The sequence below is a fragment of the Triturus cristatus genome, chromosome 5_2, assembly GCF_964204655.1.
Source record: "Triturus cristatus chromosome 5_2, aTriCri1.1, whole genome shotgun sequence".
NCBI lineage: Eukaryota > Metazoa > Chordata > Amphibia > Caudata > Salamandridae > Triturus > Triturus cristatus.
In genome coordinates this window covers 699,306,015-699,326,580 of record NC_140588.1, presented here as the reverse complement: position 1 = coordinate 699,326,580, position 20,566 = coordinate 699,306,015, and the positions used below count along the sequence as shown (strand labels likewise).

The 20,566-nt window shown below is 47.9% G+C and overlaps 1 protein-coding gene across 2 annotated transcripts in view; it reads right to left on the bottom strand.

The window, feature by feature from the left end:
* UTP14A (UTP14A small subunit processome component) overlaps window positions 1-20,566 on the bottom strand; it is a 458,135-nt gene that overhangs the window by 138,029 nt on the left and 299,540 nt on the right. For both annotated transcript variants that reach the window (XM_085607771.1, XM_085607772.1), the window contains one exon: window positions 19,184-19,653. In XM_085607771.1, coding sequence (XP_085463897.1) covers window positions 19,184-19,653 — 470 coding nt within the window. The remainder of the gene's footprint in view (window positions 1-19,183; window positions 19,654-20,566) is intronic.

Here is a 20,566-nt window from a genome sequence, read left to right as displayed (position 1 = left end):
CGTAGTGAAGTCGTAGGTCCTGCGGGGGGGCTGGCGGGCGCGGGGGCCAAGGGGTCTGGCGCTGGGCGCGGTCCAGGCACGGACGGGCGCAGACGGGCTTACCTTTGGCGCACCTTCGGCGCACCTTCGGCGCACCTTCGGCGCACATAAGGCGCTCCCGCTGCGCGCGTCCGCTGCGCGGTCGCTCAGGGGGCGTCATAAATAAGGAGCCGGGAGGGAGGGCAGCTGGGAGGCGGGAGCGGGTTGTCCAATGGGCAGTGGGGGGAGGCGGGGACTGCAGGCGGGAGCAGGAAGGAGGAGAGCGGGTCAGCGGTGGCGAAAACGGCGGGAAAAAACGGAGCGGAAGTCACCGGGGCAGCGTCGGAGGTCAGCGGGCGAGAAGGGGCAGCAGCGGCAGGAAGCGACAGGCAGGAGGCAGGAGGCAGGAGGCGGCAGCGGCGTGAACCAGGTGAGTGGCGTCAGGCGGAGGTAACAGGGTGGGCAGGTGCCAGGCAGCGACAGGTAGGCAGAGCAGTGAGGGGGAGCGACCGGCTGTGGGGGCACAGGGGTCACACTGACCAGCCCGCTACTGTCCCTTTAAATAAGGAGCCGGGAGGGAGGGCAGCTGGGAGGCGGGAGCGGGTTGTCCAATGGGCAGTGGGGGGAGGCGGGGACTGCAGGCGGGAGCAGGAAGGAGGAGAGCGGGTCAGCGGTGGCGAAAACGGCGGGAAAAAACGGAGCGGAAGTCACCGGGGCAGCGTCGGAGGTCAGCGGGCGAGAAGGGGCAGCAGCGGCAGGAAGCGACAGGCAGGAGGCAGGAGGCAGGAGGCGGCAGCGGCGTGAACCAAGTGAGTGGCGTCAGGCGGAGGTAACAGGGTGGGCAGGTGCCAGGCAGCGACAGGTAGGCAGAGCAGTGAGGGGGAGCGACCGGCTGTGGGGGCACAGGGGTCACACTGACCAGCCCGCTACTGTCCCTTTAAATAAGGAGCCGGGAGGGAGGGCAGCTGGGAGGCGGGAGCGGGTTGTCCAATGGGCAGTGGGGGGAGGCGGGGACTGCAGGCGGGAGCGGGAAGGAGGAGAGCGGGTCAGCGGTGGCGAAAACGGCGGGAAAAAACGGAGCGGAAGTCACCGGGGCAGCGTCGGAGGTCAGCGGGCGAGAAGGGGCAGCAGCGGCAGGAAGCGACAGGCAGGAGGCAGGAGGCAGGAGGCGGCAGCGGCGTGAACCAGGTGAGTGGCGTCAGGCGGAGGTAACAGGGTGGGCAGGTGCCAGGCAGCGACAGGTAGGCAGAGCAGTGAGGGGGAGAGACCGGCTGTGGGGGCACAGGGGTCACACTGACCAGCCCGCTACTGTCCCTTTAAATAAGGAGCCGGGAGGGAGGGCAGCTGGGAGGCGGGAGCGGGTTGTCCAATGGGCAGTGGGGGGAGGCGGGGACTGCAGGCGGGAGCAGGAAGGAGGAGAGCGGGTCAGCGGTGGCGAAAACGGCGGGAAAAAACGGAGCGGAAGTCACCGGGGCAGCGTCGGAGGTCAGCGGGCGAGAAGGGGCAGCAGCGGCAGGAAGCGACAGGCAGGAGGCAGGAGGCGGCAGCGGCGTGAACCAGGTGAGTGGCGTCAGGCGGAGGTAACAGGGTGGGCAGGTGCCAGGCAGCGACAGGTAGGCAGAGCAGTGAGGGGGAGCGACCGGCTGTGGGGGCACAGGGGTCACACTGACCAGCCCGCTACTGTCCCTTTAAATAAGGAGCCGGGAGGGAGGGCAGCTGGGAGGCGGGAGCGGGTTGTCCAATGGGCAGTGGGGGGAGGCGGGGACTGCAGGCGGGAGCGGGAAGGAGGAGAGCGGGTCAGCGGTGGCGAAAACGGCGGGAAAAAACGGAGCGGAAGTCACCGGGGCAGCGTCGGAGGTCAGCGGGCGAGAAGGGGCAGCAGCGGCAGGAAGCGACAGGCAGGAGGCAGGAGGCAGGAGGCAGGAGGCGGCAGCGGCGTGAACCAGGTGAGTGGCGTCAGGCGGAGGTAACAGGGTGGGCAGGTGCCAGGCAGCGACAGGTAGGCAGAGCAGTGAGGGGGAGCGACCGGCTGTGGGGGCACAGGGGTCACACTGACCAGCCCGCTACTGTCCCTTTAAATAAGGAGCCGGGAGGGAGGGCAGCTGGGAGGCGGGAGCGGGTTGTCCAATGGGCAGTGGGGGGAGGCGGGGACTGCAGGCGGGAGCAGGAAGGAGGAGAGCGGGTCAGCGGTGGCGAAAACGGCGGGAAAAAACGGAGCGGAAGTCACCGGGGCAGCGTCGGAGGTCAGCGGGCGAGAAGGGGCAGCAGCGGCAGGAAGCGACAGGCAGGAGGCAGGAGGCAGGAGGCGGCAGCGGCGTGAACCAGGAAAGGAAAGTTCCCCTGAGTATGTTGGATCATCCATCTACCGCTAAGCCAGTTATTGACCACGATTAATTGGGAAGACAGATAGTAATATTGGAGGCCCACCATTCCCAGCCCACCATCATTTGGAGACTGTTGACCACTGGAAAACGCTATTCGGGAGCGAGCGCCCAACCAAAGAAAGTAGTGGAGGGTTGAGTTAAGCAGGTGAAACCAGCTCTGGTGGATTCGGTAGTGGAAAATGCTCAAATATATATAGGAAGCGAGGGAGAAAAATCATTTTGAAGGTGGCAATTCAGCACATCACATGTAGGGGAAGCTGCGGCCACCTATGGATATCACTTTTCATTTTGGACACCAGCGGGGTCAAATTGAGGTGCCCTGTGACGTCAGAGAGATATGAAGCCACAGGTAATTGATGGAGAGATGTTGCACCGGGATACTGAATTGCCATAGGCGAGTCCTGGCCGCCTTCCGTCAAACACCTGGTACTGCTGAGCAGCGGAGGATTACAGAGCCACCTCCACAGCCATCAACTCCGGTAAAGCTCCGCTAAAGCTCTTGTAGAGCTCCTGTAAGCCCCACTGAGAACGCTGTGTCCGTGCCCACCGAACTTTTGCGGTTTTGCGAGCTGCCAGCTTATCAGTGCGGCTGTCAGCGCGGCTCGTGTTCAGCTGAGGGAGCGAGGGGTGACACAGATGCAGCTGGAAAGTGCGCCGGAGGACATGAGCTGAGCTGAGCTGAGGTGAGCTGAGGGGTTAAGCAGCCACAGGTGGACCGGAGTACCGTGTTTTGCTCGGTCCTGCTCTGGTCTCTTCTGTCCGTTTTGTTTTACCTACCTGCCTGCCTTACCCACCTGCCTCGCTCTACTGCTGTCCTACCAGAAAGCTGAGCCGAGCAGCAGCAATTTGAAAGCTGAGCTGAGAGTTGGGCTGAGAGCGGAGAGGCAAGCTGAGAGGCGAGGGAGGTCAAGCCAATAGCTGTCCCTCCTCTAGCGACTCTTCCCGTCTCTTGGAAACTGACAGAGGACTAACAGAGATTGCCGCAGCCAGGTGCGAAACGTGTAATCGCTCTTTTCCCACCCAGTGGCTGCAGCGACGGGAGATCCAAGACTACCAGACAGCACTAAAGACATCTTGGGGACGGGCTATCCGAAGGCCCCTGAACGAGAAAGTCCACAGCTTGGGGGAACTCACCATCGCCGTGAGGGAAACGGCTACCGCGGCAGGCACCTACATTCCAGCCATGAGGGGAACGGCTCCCGCAGTACCAGGAACCACATCCCCCACAGTTCTCTGCCTCGTCGCCTGACTGACACGGCGGAGCACGATTTAAGCAGTGCAAGACCCCCGCAGCGCGCCCGGGCCCGTCCTTGCCCATCATTGCCAGGAAGAGGCAGGGCAGGGCCACCTCCCTTGGTTGTGTGGTTGTGTGTCTAAAGGTATCACCCCCTTTTATCTTTATTGGATTATGGACCCTGGATTATGACTGAAGCATTCACCTAAAATAACAAGGTACTGTTGTACAACCCAAGACTAACAGATGGTGGACTCTTGTAGTATGATTTTGCTCATTGAAGGATTTGTATTATTGTTTGTAATAAGGTTTAACCCTTTTAATTTGTGCTACCATTTACCTCTTTAAAAATGAATAGGCGTAAATTGGGAAAAGGTCAGGGTGCTGCAGGAACCCTTGATGCTTTTTTATCAAGGGCAGAATCCGTTTTAATTAATGAGATCGAGCTTACTAAATGTAGACTGTCGCTGGATTTGCCCTTATTCGCTCAAAGTAGACTCTCCCTAACCCCTGCTCTCCCTGGACCAAGCCCATTAGTTACACAAGCCACTTCCTCCTTGCGACCTTGTTACGACTATGCATGCCCTGAATGAGAAAGAGACTGCTACTAAGATTGCTTCCTCTTCCTCTAAACTAGATACCTCTGTTGACAGGCCCACAGTTTCCACTAGAGGTCAAAAAACAAAATCAAGAGCAGCTCGTACTGCACCCCCGCTGACTAAGAAAAGGAAGAGTCGAGGCCCTACTAAACCTAGTAAACCTGCAAAAAAAAAACAACCGGGGAAAATTTAAGATCTTAGACAAATGAAATAGCTCCTGTGGAATGCCCCCTGGTTACCGCCCCGTCCACACCCAGAGGGAGTCCTGTTGTTAGCACTAAAGACGGATCTTTTTGGGGGAGATTAGAAACTATGATTGCCGTTCTATTAGAACCCATTTTCCAAAAGATAACTCTGATAGAAGGGGTCAAACCACCAATTTCTTCGAGCGAAATCGCTGAATCCTACTAGAAATTTGAATCTTCCACCAGAAGCAGCCCCCTACACAGTTGTCTTAACGAATATACCCCCAGTCCCTGTTAACTCCTTGGAGCATTGGTCCACTTTGTGTGACAAGTCCTTACACTTGATTGCGTCAAGGACAGGTATCAGCAATGCTCTTTTTTCTGAACTTAAAATGGTAAGGAGAATTGGATGGGTATGCAACTCCATTAAGACCCTTCATGGAGATTGCATAGTGGTAACTTTTAATTCACCCCACTTGGTTCATACAATTCTGGAAAGGAGCAGTAACGGGCCTGTTAATCCCACCGAGATTAACATTCTTCCACTACGTTATTTTTACCAACCGATCAGACCACGTAGACCTAGGTTTGGGGTGGAAAACTACTAAGGTAGGGGTGAATTAAGGTACATGTACCCTGTGAGCAATCGATTTGATGTTTTGAACTCACTGGAGGCCATTGATTGACTGGGTCAGGGGATGGTTACCGATTTAAACTTAGCCGCTATTGGGTCTACCAGAAGCAATGATGCTGGAAAATTGACAATGGGTAAAGCTATGATTACACATTCCCAAACTGCTAACACCCCAGATGAACTTCAGGGCCCTGTATCTCATTTGTGTGCCAATCAAACTGGATCATTAGCTCCTCTAGAGGCCCCTCCCCTCCCGGTATCCCACACGACAATGATAGACCGCGATAAGCGCGTTGTTTGTAACATTGTCTCTTGGAATATCGCTGGTATTCGCCCTAAGATAGACAACCCGCTTTGGCAAGCTTTTATTTCCCAATCAGACATACTGTGTTTACAGGAAACTTGGACCCAGGAAGTGATTCACATAAATGGGTATAGGACATTTCACACCCCAGCCATGGACTCATCAAGCGGGAGGGCAAAAGGTGGGATATGTACCTATATCTCCAGTAATTTAAATGTGAAGGAGGTAACATTATTAGTTAGCGACCCTTATTTTCAAGTGGTCGCAATAGATATTGACGCAAGGTATTGCCTTGTTTTGACTAATTTTTATAATAATATTCCCTCTGACAAAGTTAGTCTTGTTATAAAAGATCTGGGCAAACGATTAAAAAATGTAGGTGTGAATAAGGCAAAAGAAACAATTCTGTTGTTGGTTGGAGATTTTAATGGTACACTGTGTCCCAACTTTGATGATAATATTTGTGGGTTGCAGGAGGATGGGGCCCCTACCTCTCACTTTAAACATTCTGTAGTGGGAGATTTGTATAATGACTTAATTTACAGTCTCGATCTGGGCTTTGTTAATGAATTGTGTACCCCCCCCCCCCCCCAACGTCCATGCCCTGGACTTTTAGCGGGCGCGGACTCTGTTCCACAATAGATTTTTCCCTAATCTCAAATTTTCACGCTAATTTTATTCAATCATTTAGCGTCCCAGGGATTGCACTGAGTGATCATTTCCCCCTTTGTACGGCGGTTACACTCCCTTCAAATAGAATTACTAGGCCGTCAGGTAGTGATAGGTTACTGGAGAATGTTGCTCTGGGTAGTCTTAACGGTTACTCGATACGCTGGTCAATGGTTGACCAGACCGCCACAGTTAAGTATGTGATAGGTAAATGCAAGGATGCTATCGAGAGGTGTCTGAGTGAAACTGCTAGCCCAGATAGTATTTTAAATTCTTTTAAGGAGATTTCCAGTACAATACAGGCATCTCTCCTTAGAAAGAAAAGGGGCTCTAGGAAATCTAATGTTTGGTTCGACTTCAGGTGTAAACAATCATATTCTATCTTGAAAAAAGTGTTGCACACGATACCGAGAAATCAAAATGATATAAGAAACGCCAGAGGGGAATACAGGAAAGCTATTAGGGATAGGAAAGCCACCCTGAAGAGAGATGCCTGGGAAGCCTTACACAAAGCCTCATTGCTAGGTGATGACCAGGCCTTTTGGAAGGCGGTCAAGGCGCCCTTCCTCAGAAGTGATCCTGGCCCTTCCATTGAAGTCTCTATCACTGGCGACCAATGGATTTGCCATTTTTCAGCAGTTTATAAAGGTGAGGGAAATCCGGATATCCTGTATAATAATGAATATGAGAAACAGCAGTTAATCTCTTTTCCTGCAGTTGTGAATCTTGACTTCACTCTGGATGAAATAGAGCGGGCTCTCTCTTCTAGCCAGGGAGGCAAAGCTCCTGGCCCGATGGGGTCCCAATTGACTTTTTTTAAGTCAAACATATCTATGTGGGGCCCCATCATTCTTCAGGTATTGTCTGCAAGTTGCAACTCTGCTTTTTTACCCACCTGGGTGGAATCAACCATTGTGCCTATTTTTAAGAAGGGGGACAGGCAAGACCCTGGCTGTTACAGGCCTATCTCTTTGTTGGACGCTATAACTAAAGTTGTGGGCCGTGTCATCTTGGAACGTCTTCAAGATTGGGCGGAGGCAAACTCTGTCCTATCAGACCTCCAATACAGCTTCCGTGCAGGCCTGAGCACTGTTGAACAGGGTCTTAAATTGTCATTATTGATTGGGAAATACACAAGGGCAAAAAATAAAAATGGGAATCTGTTTTTAGTATTTGTGGATCTAACAGCCGCTTTCGACTGTGTGATCCACAGTAAACTCTGGGCCATTTTAGGAAAATTGGGGGTAGAAGATAGGATTATTTATTACCTTAAAATATTTTACAATGAAGCTATGGCTCGAGTCCGTTGTGGGGTAAATGGGGAACGGTCAGGTGCTTTTTCGATAAATACTGGTGTTAGGCAGGGCTGCGTTTTGGCCCCCTTCCTTTTTAACCTTTATATTAATGGTTTGGAAGGGGCCCTACTTGAAAATAACAATGACTGTCCACTTGTGGCTGGGAGACCCATCCCAGCACTCTTATACGCAGATGACGCAGTTCTGATGTGCCGAACGCAGGTGGGCCTTCAGAGGCTGCTGGACAGCTTCACAAATTTTATGAAGAATTTAGGCTTGAGAATAAACACTTCTAACATGTACTCTATGCACTGTGGGCGTAGGACAAAGAAAATTAATACAATGTTTGTTGCAGGACAAAGGATCGAGGCCACGGCCAAATTCTCTTATTTGGGGATTCTTTTCACGCACGGCGACACATGGGCGCAAGCGGTTGACGCCAAGAAACTGGCTTTCCTTAGAGCCACCTCTGCCCTTATTAACTTCGCTAAAAGATTGGGTAAAAGACCACCGGTGGAACTCATAAAAATATAGAAGGCCAAGTGTGTCTCATTAGCCACCTATGGAGCAGGGCTCTGGGGGCTAGCAGATGTGAATAAAATACAGCATGTTGAGAACTCATTTCTCAAATATCTTCAATCAGTCCCAAGTGGTGGTACTTCTTCTGTATGTCATGCAGAATTGGGGCTTACCTTTATCTCTGATTTAATTAAGCTAGAGCCTATCCTTTTATGGCATAGGCTCTGGATTAAGGAAGAGGCAAAATTGAATCGGGAGATTATTTTAGATATCTGTAAACTGGATGGGTTTTTGAACATCCCCTGGATTGCGTATGTACGTAATTTCTTAAATGACCTTGGCAGTTTGGAGAATTTTAATAATCCGAGTTCACTTGGGACTATTTCAAGGACGGATTTGAGAAGAGAAGGGCTACTGCTTCTGGAAAGCCACAGAATGACAAATGATTCATTAAAACCGACCGTCCTCCAAAATCAGATGATTTTAACCACATTTAAAATTCAACCCTATCCAACCTTTGTACCTGGTGTATACGATAGATTAATTTTAACAAGATTTAGACTGGGGGGTTTTCATAGATTGGTGTCATTACCAAAGATGAATGATTGGTCGAGAAACCTTCAGCCTTGCCCATGTGATAATAGTTCTTCCCAATCAACGATTCATGTTTTATTCTTCTGTAAACTGTATTCACACTTAAGAAAATTGTACATAGTGCCAGTTTTAAAAATGTTTGGTCTCCGCCAATGTCGACCAGCCTTTCAGGCTCTGCAATATCTTGACAATGAGCATAGTGTTTTTAGAATCGTGATCTTTTTAAAACAAGTTTTTATTTATCGGAAGCTTATGCATGTTTAATTGATTTTTAGCTTCATATTTATGTCCTTTTATATGTACTGAAGATCGTTTTTTAATAATAATTATGATTTTTTTTTAGTAATTTTCACCTACTGTACATATTTCTTTCTTATGTGCTTTTATGATTGAATAACATATCAATCGAATAAAGCTTCTGTGACTGACTGAGTCCTGGCATCGCCCAAGATCGGGACAAATAAAGACTTGGAGGTGGTCACCTGGAGGCTTTGCCAAATAAGGTAAGCATTTCGAGACCGGAGGTGTGGGGGTAAGCCAGGAACACGAGAACATTGTCAGCACAGAGAGCAAGTCTCTCCTCATGCCCTTCATTCCACTACCACTTGCTAACCTGAGCGTCGCAGCGGATGAACCGCGCCAGGGGCTCAATTGTAAGGGTGAACAGTAACGGGGACAGGGGACAACCCCCACGTGTACCCCCACAGATAGGAAAACAATCTGACAGTGAGACGTTGACCCAGAACTGTGCATGGGGCTGATGATAGAGGTGCTTCATGTACTGTCCCAGACGAGCGCTTTCAAGGACAGGCTTAAGAAAGGACCAATCCACCATGTAAAATGTCTTCTCGAAATCTAAAAGAAGCGGCGCCACAGACGGATGGGACAGACCCAACCTGGAGAGTGCCACTGGAACCCTTCTGACGCAGTATCTCATGCTGAGGTCGGGCATAAAGCCACATTGGTTGCAAAGAATAAAGTATGGTGAAGAGGGTTGTAGCCGGTTGGCCTGGATTTTAGCATAGATTTTAATTTCGGTGTTAACAGAGGAGATAGGCCTGTATGAGGAGGGGGCATACCGGTTTGTGTAGAACTACTATTGAGGCAAGGTCTTACACAGGGGGGAATGTGCCATGCTTGGTAACTTCAGCTGAGAATTTATCAGGAAGGGGGTCAACTCAGTACCGATCTCACCAGTAGTACTCGACAGGCATCTTGCCGGCGGCATACCTGATAGGACAGAGGAAATCTCCTCTTCAGTGATGAGTTCATCTAATTCACAGGCCATAGTAGGGGTAGGGAGCCATAGTTGGTAGCGGTATGTCGTGCAACAGTGGATGTTCGTCTCCCGAGAGGGACAGGGTCTGCGAGCATAAAGGTCCAGATAGAAGGTCGCAAAAGTCCATAGAATATCGGGAGTCTGGGCAGGTGCTGACCCATCTGCATCTGTTAGTTAGGGTACGATGCATGAGATGGTGTCATGGGTGGCGAGCCAATAAAGGAGCTTCCCCGACCTATCTTCATGCTCTTAAAAGTTACACATTCTTGCCCTTGCAGTGCCTGCCCAATGAGGAGCTACCCTATGATGAAGCATGACACCCTTCAGGTTGTGCGAGGGCCCTTGCTCCTTATTGGAGCTATCCCTTTGCAATCATGCTTTTCGTTGGTAAGCACCTGGTTGTAACATATATACAATCCTTGGTTGCCCCCCCGTCATTCCTCCCTCACCGCCCTTTTTTCCTCCCTCTTTCCCTACATAGGAACAGAATACCTTTCTTTCATCATATCTGTTTGGGGCCTGTATGTTGGACCCCCCAACCCCACGTTCCTCCTTGTGAGATTAATATTTAGTATGCTTTTTCAACTGTGGGACTTTTACCCAGGAGCAGCCAACTGGCGCCCACAGGATTTACGGAAACTCCATCTGTGATCCCCACTAAATTAAGGATAACCTTTCCTTCAGCTCCCCCCTTGTTAATCGGCTCTGTCTCTCCCTCTTGCGGCGGACTTGGTGTACCCCAACTACATATAGGACGAGTTCAGTTTCTCTAACATCCCATTCACTCAAACCCAGAACATAATCATGGAGAACCACCAAGGCTTGGCCTTCGATGAGGATATGGTGTCAGAAGTCCTTAGGGCTTCCCCACTCCTGGGAGCAGTAGGGTCCACCTCAGGGGTCATCCACCTGGAGGATTGGTCATCCCTCATCGCTATGAAAAGACTATATATCAAAATTACACTACATGGACTGCTCATGACGGAATACCTGCAATCCAGTATTGCACCCAGCGGACTCACTGTAAGGAACATGCCATGTATCTTTCTGGAAGACATGGTTTTCAGGAGGGAATGGTCCCTGGTAGCCTGGAGGTGCACCAGGGACTGGCTTATCCTTATCAATACTGCCAAACCTTTGGCAGATGACCTCTTGAATAAGATTACCATGGCGGAAAATGCCCTCAAGACGACCATACAAATAACCACATATAAGAACAAGCTGTCCGAGATCAACAACGAGGTAAATGAGAACAGGGAGTACCTACTGAAACAAAAGATCAACAAGTTACAGAAGGACAAAGAAATTCGACAAAGAAAAAAATATCTACCCCTATTTTAAACAAGCATTGGCATAGCCAATAGGTCTCGCCGTTGGGACCTTATAAGTGTTTAGCCATGCAACAGTTAATGTTGTTGCACCAAGGATTTTGTGCTGCATAACTTAATACTTATAAAGTCCCAAAGGCAAGACCTATTGGCTATGCCAATGCAGTTTCTTCCTTCTATGCCTCCTTGTATAACACGAATGGCAGCAAAATAATTTTAGGTGAGAAACAAATAAGTGAAAGTTGACATTTGAAACAGGGAATGCACGACATGCAATGTCCCACATCCGTGTGGAGTTAGGATGGGTGTACTTCCCTGAAAAGTGAGGACTGCGTGTATAACTACAGGCATACAGTAGCTAAACCGCATGCTTTTTTTGGTCAATTACATGTACCCCCTATATTATATCCCGGTTTTCAGTCTACGTAAAATGAAATTTCATGCCAAAAGGTAGATAGAAAAGAGTAGAATAGAGAAAACAGTTCCTTTAAAAAAACAGAGGCACAATATATTTTCTAGAACCAACTCTTCCACATCGATGTAATAAAACCAGCATCGAGGCCACTTTAGTGGTATCGACGTACAATACAAACGCCAAATACAATACTATACCAGAGGCGTTTTAAGGAATAAAGTGGCATAGTTTCGTAAAGCAGGGGTACAGATTGCACATGAATGAAAACCACTTTAAATATGTAACTAAAGTTAAATATTTCGCGATATTCCTGACTCTGCACCGCATAGTGGCATAATCATTCGAATTGCAGAATATAGCGGAGAAACGTTAACAGCGCATTTAAAAAAACACACATTCTCTCTCCCTAGCTGTGTGTTTACGGCAAAAGCAGAGCGCTAGTCGATAAGCCGCATTAGGGACTCCGCTGCACGCCTACCTTACTCCGGAAGTGCATTGGTTGTAATTCTGGGCGAGGCACACAGCGCCCTAACCTCTTCTTCAGTACTGCTGTTGAGTTGAATTGCTCCCCGAGGCGGAGGGGCGGGGTCACGTGAAGGGATTGTGCTAGATCTTACCCGGGGAGCGAGGGGTGTGGATTGAGAGCAGAAGCGGCTAGGTAGGATTTCATGTTAAAGGAGGTGTACAGACTTGCTATATTGATGCGAAGCCGCGACTGCCTGGCTGGGCACAGCGAGTCTGCAAGGGAAGCAGAAGGCGGAGAGGGGCATTTAATGGGCTGCGGGCAGGCTTGTGAAAAGTTGAAGCAAGCGCTATCAACGGGAAAGACGTGAAGGGTAACATGTGCACGTGTGTATAACATTATCTGAAATGCGAGAGAGAGGTTCTTGGACTGAGAGGGGTTCAAGAAGCAGAAACATAGGCTGTGTGAATTGTAGTGCATAGTTTGCCTGTCGCCTCCCATTCAAGGAAATCCCGTAGCATCAATTATCTCTTCAGGAAACCGCTGATGTGTCGCGTCCGCTTTATTGACAACTCTGAAGACCTGCGTGCAAAACCGTCTTATGCATATCAGTTGACCATGTGTAAGTGGGAGGAATAGCTTGCTTCCTGAGCAAACGTACTTGCTTGTTTGATGCCTGAGCTCGTACTCAACCGTAGAGGAGTGACCGCCCACCTCGTGATTTAGTTATGAAGAGGCAGCAACAGTGAACGTCCTCCAATAAGATACTGCGAGATAAGGTTTAAGAGCCCTTTTGGTTGAAAAAAAAAGCATTGGCCGCACGGCAGTAAAAGTAACGCCACGCAGCCGTAAAAGTCATCGCGCTCAGTCTAAAAGCAAAAGTGATCGCGATGACGCGCTAAAGCACGCTAGGGATGCGCGCGCAGCAGCGGGGGGAGGGGTATGGTGCTGAAGGCTGGCGCAGGAGAGGTAGATGGCTGGGCGAGAAGGAAGGGGGGAATGCGGGGAGCACCTGTGCGCGTGCACGCCATCGTGCACTCTAGCTTGTCGCCAGCACAAAAATATGGGTAGCACTTTCAAAAGCCACCTACTAAATGTCTCGCCAGACCAGTGCATGCGCTGGGTCAGGCGAGACCTAAAAAGACTATGTCAGAGGGGGCGACTTGTCATCCGATGAGAGTGCTTCATCACACACACGATACTCATCTACTAGCAGCAACTCGAGCACCGGCAGCAGAGGCAATGACGACACAAGAAGGACTCACCCACAGTCTCCTTTGATGGGGTATGGGATACCACCGTACCAGGGCCATCCACCGGGTCGGCACCCGTACCAAATGTACCCACAAAGTACCAACATAGGCCTTCCCCCAACCTTTTTACCCCCCAACCTTTTTAAAGCAGAGGTTGGGGCAGAGGAATAAGAAGAGGCTCAAAGCAGAAACATGTTCAGTGGCAAGAACCACAAACTGAAACCTCCAGGCAGACGAGGAGCCAAACGATTAACAAGAAAAACTGATTGTCAACCTTTCAACTATAGCCCTGACAGAAATGGAATTAAGCGTCCTGCGTAGAGGTTTGGGCTTCGTTCCAACACCAAAGGAAGACAACTTTCGGACAGCTCAAGAATTACATCACTTCTTCAGGATGATCCGTCTTCACGCCTTTTTTCTGGACAAACCATCAATAGATATCAACGACTCTAGTCTCCATACCCTTCTACTTTCACACCCACATCGGGTATGATCCCCCCTCACCTTTGAACAGGCTGTCCTGAAGGAGGTGGGCAATTGTCCACGTAAAAACCTGTTCAACATGTCAAAAGCAAAGACCACAGCCATGAGGACCTTGGGTACTGATATCTCAATCACTATAAAACCAGTAGATAAGGGAGGGGCTATTGTCATCCAGAACACTACAGACAACAACCATGAATGCAGACGTCAACTGTCCAACACTGAATACTATACCCTCATTAGGGAGGACCCCACAGAACATCTTAAACACCTGCATAGCATCAATGGTGTTTACGGTGGAAACACAGGGTTGGATCAGCAAAAAGGAGGCTGCTTTTCTTATCACTGATCACCCAAGGATACCCTACTTCTACACCCTCCCAAAATTCACAAGGAAACCAGATCACCACCAGGGAGACCCATTGTGTCAGGGAGTGAGTCCATACTGGAACCCCTGTCACAGTTCTGTGACCATTTCCTGCAAACATTGGTAATGAGGACTCCATCGTTTCTCAAAGACACCACTGCAGTTCTCAACCTTCTTGATGGATTAGGTGAGGATTCCTTGGTCGATCTACTAATCACCCTAGACGTAGAGGCCCTCTACACCAATATACCCCAGGATGCAACTCTAGAGGTGGTGGAGACTACCCTCAGAAATGAGGACTGGACCTCCCCCACCCGGTCACTTTTTATCATGGAGTGTGCCACTCTAGCCCTAAAAGAGAACTATTTTCAATTTAAAGACCAATTATACCATCAGACTCAGGGTACCTCGATAGGCAGGACCTTCGCCCTGAGCCTGGCATGTCTCTACATGGCCGATTTTGAGAATAAATATATTGAGGGAGCTACCAATCCCTACAGCAGCAACATCTTGATCTGGCGGAGGTATATCAATGATATACTGATCCTAAGGCAAGGTACCATGGATACCTGTGCTGAGTTTTGCACCTGGGTCAATACGCTTGATCGTTTTTTGAGATTCAGTAATTCAACCACTAAAATACCTTTTCTGAACTTATTGATTTCACTCAATGAAGGCAAACTGACTACCAGGACATACAAAGAGCCCATGGACAGTAATAGTCTGCGAAGGTACGACAGCCACCACCCCAAACATCTACGAGACAATCTTCCCTTTGGACAGTTTCTGAGTCTACGCCACAACTGTAGCGAGGTTGAAGACTACAAACATCAGGCCAACTCCCTTAGCTCCGACCTTGTGGCAAGAAACTACCCCATGGAGAGGGTTCATAAATCATACAAAAGGGCTCGGAACAATAACAGGGAGGCACGCTTAGAACCACGACAACGAGTGACCAACGAAGTCATCACCTGTGTTACATCCTTCACCCCCCAGTCGAACCTCATAAAAAAGATCGTTAAAAAGCACTGGCCCATTTTACACACAGGGAACATGTCACCTGCTACCCCCTGGTTCGCATTCAAATGAACTGCTAACATTAAAGACATGGGTAGAACACACTAGACGACCCCCTAAACCTACCATGCGACAACTGCAACTATGGGGTCTTCCACCTGTGACGGGCCACTACCCAAGTGGTTCATGCAGCATGTGCCCATTCGCACGACCCTCAAAACTAGTTGATTTGGGTCCTACTGACACTTGGATCCAGAAGTCCTCACACTAACTGCAACACCAAGAATTATGTGTATATGATCACATGTCCCTGCCAGAAACGCTTCATCGGAATGACTACACGGGCAGTGAAATTAAGAATTACAGAACATCACAGCAACATACGATGCAGGAAGACGATGACCAAAATGCTGAACCAATACGTTGAGTTGGGTCATACAGCTAATGCGATTGACTGGACGATCCTTGAAACGTACACAAATACAACCCCGCAAGCTCTCCTGATTAGGGAGCAACGGTGTGTTTTCCGCCTTTCCACACACCAGATAGGTCTGAACGACGACATTCCTTGGGGAGAGGTGACACGATAAGAAACTTACCACCTCCCCCCTCACTATGTTCCGGACCTTCCTTAACTTTGACAGTTCGCATGTGTCCCTGCATAATCCCCCTGCCATAGCAATGTCTCTCCCTAACCATATGCTGATCCTAGCGATGAGGCTGAATAATGTACCTCTGCTACTTACCTCTAAACCCCCCTACACAGTCTGCGTACACCAATTGTGATGCCCCATATCCTTGCTAGCCATTGCCTCCTTAGATCAGGACACACAGTATGCATCGTGAGATTGGCTATTTACTTTGCATATTCTACTTCCATAAGGACCGGACCAGCTCCAACCAGCGACTGCTGTTGAACAGGACTCCGTTCCAATATGGCGCACTCTCGCTACCACCAGTTGCATGTTCAAGAGGGCCGCCATTAGGTCTATCCCCCTACACGCTAGTGGGCGTTCTAGCCACCACGTCCCCTATTTAGGATCACTTCCGCAATCACAGAAAGCAGTAAGGCCAAAACTTGGACTACACTATGCGAGAGTGCGGGCAACCTCCTCACCAACACAAGAGGATTGCACTTGCAGTTCTCTCTGAATGCAAGCAGCATCTGAATACACAAACAGAAGGGAGCCCATCAAATTATTTATCGGCTGACGTGCCCATAAGGCAGACCAACAATACCGATCGATTCAACACCTACTCAGAGGCTTCTTTGAGGTGTATTACAGCTTCAGTGAACCCCCGTTGTGTATGTCCACTCCTGAATTCATGCACCAAGGCAGCTGTGTTGAAATGCACCAGTAAGAGTAGTATGGCATAACAAATTTACTAACTCCTTTCCAACGCAGAGTGTACCCAGAAACGTGGCTCTACACCCCTCCTGCAAATCAGGGTGAAAACTGAACAGAGACTTCCACAAGTTGTTCAGCCCCCATAAGAACAACACCTCCATATCATCTGCAGTTTTTGTTTTATTAATCAACTGCAGAGTTGATCAGAGATATTCTATTCAGTTTTTCCCCCCAAAGAAGCCAAGTTATGCAGCATCCTTATCCAGTGGGGTGGAAGACAAAAATGCCTCATGTGCATCTGTATGGGGCCACTGTAACACATAAGTCATCTATGGTTTGGGCAAAGTATGGTGTAATACATTTTTTTTTTTTACTAACCACCAGAAGAGTGTGGGGTTTCAGCCATATCTCCTTGACGCTGTGAACATTTACCACCAGAGTGACTCTGGAAGGCATAACCATCCTGAGCATCTGGTACCTGCTGTTGAATCTTCCTTCATCCAAGTTCTCATGTTCTACAAATGCTGTCAAAAATTCTGGCAACAAGATCTACTGTGTGCTCATCCATGTCCCAGCCATAGATGAACTTGAGATGTAACAGGAATGAAAAAAGAGTGAAGGTAAACAGGGGTGTGCGAAGGAAGCAAAGTTAGTGGGTTAGTTGTACCTGCCACCACGGTAGCTGGAAACATCTGCTGAATCAATGACTTAAATTACCTACAGACTTTGTGCTCATATCGCAATAGTAGATTTAATTATTTGCACCTGTTCCAGCTGAGGGGGCCGGAAGGGAACCAGAGAACCCAGAGTCCAGCATTTAGTGTCAAACTCTATGTGCACACAATGGTTTGAATCCATGTGGAAAATGGTGGAGTGTTAGATGCAGGAGTCCTTACAAGGAGAGAACATGTTGTTGTGTGTTGAGATGAGTCTGTCTCTGGGAATTCTTCAGAGGAGCGGCATGGTTGGAGGACACCGATTCAAGGATCATTTATGGATTTAGGAAAGGCTAAGAGGGCCTAAAACTCCAGACAATACCATCTTAGCTCGCCAATGCTTGGGCCAGATTTCCAAAGATGTAACATAAAGGCTAAGCTGGCATTGTCTTCCTGACAACTAGTATACTGATCACTGGGTGTTTGACTAGGCCTTCCCAGGACCCTTGAAACATGTGAGGAACAGAGTCAACGTGACACTTTTGCTCAATTCTCCACTAGCTCTTCTGGAGATCCATGTAGTAAAGAAAATCTGTGTCATATTTGACATCGGATACAGAAAGTGCTCCTTCACCTCTTTATAAACACCCATGCAAGATACTCCTCACCTTAGCTGGGTTTCCAGAAGATATACATCGGACAGGTGCCAAATATTAATCTCCAGTACAATGAGATTAGGAAAACTCAGAAGTGGCATGACTAAGGAGGCAAAGAAGACCCCTAGTACTAGAAGTTAATTAGGCAATAAAAACACCTCAAAGTGCATGCATCAGCAGTTTTAAGCTTAGCTGCATTTACTGGATTTTTATAAAACAAGAAAACACTACCCTACCTCCCTTCCAGTACCCCCCTTCCCTCGATAACCACACGGACTGCCACAGAATCTTAAGTGAAAAAAAGACAGCATCAGCAATTTTGGCACACACTAGAATCTCGGAAATAAAGGCTCAAATGTGATTAGGCCTACGGAGATGAGGGAACACCTTGGTACAAACACTGGAAGCTTTAGGCTAATAAGGTGCATTAGTGCTAGGCGGCAAGGTAGATTTGTTAATGAGACAAGTAAAGATAGGCCTCAAGTTAGGCCTGCCATTCATTTCATAGGTGCATTCGCTAGAAATCATATCAACCAGATTGTAGCCTGACAAGCCCCCCAAAATGATGAATTTGAGGCTAGGAAAAACAACCCTTTCAATATGGGGTCATGTTAAAGATAGAAACCACTCATCTAAGCTATGCGGTGCAGAAAACTTAAATATGGAGAGGATTAAATAAACTCAAATTGCCAAACCCAAGTAAAAAAGAAAATAGTAGAGCAGACAGGGCAACACAATATGAACAGCTAACTTAGCTGAAGATGCTTTGACGTAATTGGTGTTGATTGATTACAGTTGGCAAAGGCACTGATTTCATAAAGAGGAAGAAGAGGCAGCAATACGAATGGCTGAAGTAACAGGAGAACCACACAACTATGACGAAAATGCCCAAACACATCATGTGAGAAAAAACAAATAAGCTATGGTACAGTTGTACACAAAGAGCAGAGCTACTGGTAAGTACGCAAGTACATGAGTCCTAAAATTATTTAATTCTTGCTGCACAAAAGATTGTATGTTTTTCATGACAGCAGCTCACACATTCCATGAGTAAGGAGTAAAGAGGGGGTACATGCATCGTTATTTAAAAGGGGAAAAAGGACATTTGTCATGGAATGAGAAAAAACACACAAGCAATGAGCTAACTCACTTCAAAACAAGAATGCTCCTTCATCAGCGTATTACTAGGCAGGTTACACAACAAAATAAGATTGTATATTTATTGTTCACAAAGAACATATTTTTCTGTAACATCAGTGTACTACTTTCCAACATTACCTTGAGATGAATTTGCCAACATGAAATGAATTGGTTTGAGGGCACAATGGTTGTTTTTAAGGTTTATATTTGATGTTGTTATGACTAATAACTCTCACCTTGTATAAAGAAAAAGGCAGTGTAAGGCAAGGAGACATTCATTTCTTATTGTGCAAGGCCCTGGCTGTTACGAATTTAGGAATCAACCACAACTGATTCACTCACCTCCTCCTCTATGGCCGTTGGCAGTATTGGAGTTCGTATCACCCTAGAATTAACGGCGAGTACAGCGCTGGGGTCAATTAACTTTTTCTTTTTCTTCTTCTGTGGCTCCTCAGAAGCAATTTTCTTTCCTGTACTTTTCTGCTCCACTTTCTCAGGTAATCCAGGCAGCATCTCTTTATCTGCCCGTTCCTCAGCAGCCAGATTGCCCACCTCCTCCATAGTCCTCGTCCTATCCAGACTTTCCATTAGCAGAGGGCCTTCTTCTCTTACTGGAGGTAGCTCACCAACTGTTTCCTGATCCTTCCTGCCATCGGGACATTGGTCTGCAAGTTCCATGGATGTGCTGTGAAGTTCTTTGTGTCTCCGTTTTCCCTGTGACCGTTTGCCTTGCTCTGCAAGTCTCTGGAACAGTAGATTATATTCTGCAGTCCGTTCTTCACCACTTTCTGATGTAATTTCTCTGCTGCAGCCTAAAATAAACAAAGGAAACATCTGAAAAATCAATAGCTATCTAGAGCTTGGGGATTACTTTGTGCTTAGCAAGTTAATATAAAAACGTTTAAACAAATGTGGTTCTCTCTGTGCTTTTGCTTCGTTAGATACAGACAGACCAAGAATGAAGGCCAAAGCCATTATCAAACATTACTCAGGTGTAGATGAAACAAATGCAAATTCAGGCTCTTAAAATCCCCAAAAGAAAGTGGAATTATGCTAAATTTGAATGATTACGAGTATTTCAGTAATGTAAAAAAATATTGCTTATTATAAGGACTTCTGTTGGTTGATAGAAGCAGTCAACATCCTTAAGGGAAACAAAATGTAAAAATCTGCTAAATTGCTGTCGATGCATGCTGGGAAAACCTAACATATGGGGAAACTACGTTGGAAAACTTTCAGTGCTACTCAATGTAGTGACAATCAAGCCTCAAAGTGCACCAACAGTGAGATTCTATTTTAACATTAATGCATACATAGAAGGCAAGTTAATAATAAAAGGTATGTCACATTCGTGCACATTTCTCCTCAAACACCCACACAACATTGTCTCTCCTTCTGCCAGAGTTTTTCCATCACACCAGACCAAGCCTCAACCCTGTTTTCTATGCTTATTTCTCTAAATGCAGAAAACTGCTTGCCGCGTTAGGCCACAGGGAATAGCGGAGCCTCTACTGGATCTTTTTATTGCAGTCTCACAATACAGGTGTCAACTGCTCGCACAATGCTGCAACTCGTGTAAGCAGCAATTACAAAACGTTTGTGATGCGATCAGTGCTATGGCATTGAATATTGTGGTGTGATCTGGATTTATGAAATGAAAATTGTGAAATAAAACATACTATCTGGATGCATATGAAGACTGCTTGTGGACTTTCTTTGAATATG